This window comes from Brachyhypopomus gauderio, chromosome 15 (genome assembly GCF_052324685.1).
Source record: "Brachyhypopomus gauderio isolate BG-103 chromosome 15, BGAUD_0.2, whole genome shotgun sequence".
In the NCBI taxonomy this organism is placed as follows: Eukaryota; Metazoa; Chordata; class Actinopteri; order Gymnotiformes; family Hypopomidae; genus Brachyhypopomus; species Brachyhypopomus gauderio.
Genome location: NC_135225.1, coordinates 2,510,446 through 2,512,945, shown reverse-complemented (window position 1 = coordinate 2,512,945; position 2,500 = coordinate 2,510,446). Strand labels below are relative to the sequence as shown.

The following is a 2,500-nucleotide window of genomic DNA, read 5'->3' as shown; positions in this document are numbered from 1 at the left end:
ACACACACACACACACACACACACACACACACACACACACACACACACACACACAAAGTAATGATCCTCCACCTGTTTGCCATTCTTCAGATGTGCGATGGAGTGAAAAAACCCAAACAATACAGAATTATTTGGGCCCTCTGCTCACTTCTTTATGGACAGGCAGAAAAAGGGCTTTTTATGAGCAGGAAACCTCAGCCATGGTGGTCTAACGTGTGTGTACGTGTGTGTGTGTGTGTGTGTGTGTGTGTGTGTGTGTGTGTGTGTGTGTGTGTGTGTGTGTGTGTGTGTGTGTGTGTGTGTGTGTGTGTGTGTGTGTTTGTGTGTGCGCGTGTGGGTGAGTAGGTGGGGTTGGTTGGGTGTATGTGTAACTGTGGGTGGGTTCCTGTATACATATACACTATGTGTGTGAAACAAAAGCATTGCAAAATCAAGGCTGTCGTTGGCTAATACGTCCAGCAGGAGACATGCATGTGAGTGGGGAGGTCGTGTGCTAGCACCGCATGCAGAAAGAAAACATAGATACAAAACATCTACAGTATACATACAGAACTTCTCTGAATTGTTTGTGGCAAAAATGACCACTTTTCCAAACAGCAAAATTGCATGTCGAAGCTCCAATATATAGAAAATACAGCACACACTGGATAGGTAATACAGAGAACCAATATCCCATTGTGTTATTTCCATTAAAAGGTGGGCAGGGTAACACAATCAACAAAGCAAAAATTATGATTTCACACTAGATTATTTCAGAGAAAACTTATAATCCACATAAACCTGAACTATTCTGTTTGTTGTTGTACCATTGTGTACACAAATCAATATGAAGTTCTGTACCTTCTGGACTCTTTATTTTCTTTATTTCACAAACATACTTCATAGAATCCTTTTAAAACACTGAAATATGCAAACCAGTTTTGGAGAAAAGACTTTTAATCAAGCGTGGCTATATACGCGGGCAGACACTCACACCTGTGTCAGCGTTACCTTAAGCGGCGTGTGGCTGTGGGGGTCAGTCTCCTCCTCTTCCACAGTGGTGGTCTTACGCTTGGTGGCGGTCAGGTGGTATCTCTGGATCACTAGTGCTTCCTTAAACTCCTCCTGAGTCTTACTCTCCAGCAGCTTCTGTCTGAACGAGATGTCTGAGAACATACTCGCAAACGTCCGGCCCAACTCCATCGCCGTCTTGGTGCTTTTCTGGGAGATGGAGGAGGAGAGGTGGAGAAAGGAGAGGAAAAAAGAGGAGGAAGTGAGGTAGAGAGCATGAGGGTGAGAACACCACTGAGTGATGATGATGATGGTGATGAGGGTGAGAACACCACTGAGTGATGATGATGAGGGTGAGAACACCACTGAGTGATCATGGTGGGGGTGAGAACACCACTGAGTGATGATGAGGGTGAGAACACCACTGAGTGATGATGATGATGGTGAGAACACCACTGAGTGATGATGATGATGGTGAGAACACCACTGAGTGATGATGATGAGGGTGAGAACACCACTGAGTGATGATGATGATGAGGGTGAGAACACCACTGAGTGATGATGATGATGAGGATGAGAACACCACTGAGTGATGATGATGATGGTGAGAACACCACTGAGTGATGATGGTGATGAGGGTGAGAACACCACTGAGTGATGATGATGAGAGTGAGAACACCACTGAGTGATGATAATGAGGGTGAGAACACCACTGAGTGATGATGATGATGATGAGGGTGAGAACACCACTGAGTGATGATGATGATGGTGAGAACACCACTGAGTGATGATGGTGATGAGGGTGAGAACACCACTGAGTGATGATGATGAGAGTGAGAACACCACTGAGTGATGATGATGAGGGTGAAAACACCACTGAGTGATGATGATGAGGGTGAGAACACCACTGAGTGATGATGATGAGGGTGAGAACACCACTGAGTGATGATGATGAGGGTAAGAACACCACTGAGTGATGATGAGGGTGAGAACACCACTGAGTGATGATGATGAGGGTGAGAACACCACTGAGTGATGATGAGGGTGAGAACACCACTGAGTGATGATGATGATGGTGAGAACACCACTGAGTGATGATGATGATGATGGTGAGAACACCACTGAGTGATGATGATGATGGTGGGGGTGAGAACACCACTCAGTGATGATGAGGGTGAGAACACCACTGAGTGATGAGCAGAACTCACTGAACTCTTCACTATGACTAACAAATTGCTAGCGTTGTTACAGCTAAATTGAAGCTGGTCATAATTATTGTTAAAACATTTCCTACTATGTTACATTAAAAGTACTACTTAAGTTCACTTAATTAAAGTATGTAAGGACAACTTAAAATAAGCCAAGACTATTGTATGACACTGTCTTAATAATTCCAGTAATTAAACATAAGTGAGTTCTTCAGTTCCTCTGAGAGCAGCAGAAATGTGCAGCTCAGTTCCTGTGGATCATATTCAAGCATACTTATACGTGACTTTATATTCATACTTAT

At 43.9% G+C, this 2,500-nt stretch overlaps 1 protein-coding gene across 13 annotated transcripts in view; it reads right to left on the bottom strand.

Moving 5' to 3' along the window:
• slc4a11 (solute carrier family 4 member 11) overlaps positions 1-2,500 on the bottom strand; it is a 45,163-nt gene that overhangs the window by 12,852 nt on the left and 29,811 nt on the right. For all 13 annotated transcript variants that reach the window (XM_076974107.1, XM_076974098.1, XM_076974095.1 and 10 more), the window contains one exon: positions 991-1,200. In XM_076974107.1, the coding sequence (XP_076830222.1) occupies positions 991-1,200 (210 nt within the window). The remainder of the gene's footprint in view (positions 1-990; positions 1,201-2,500) is intronic.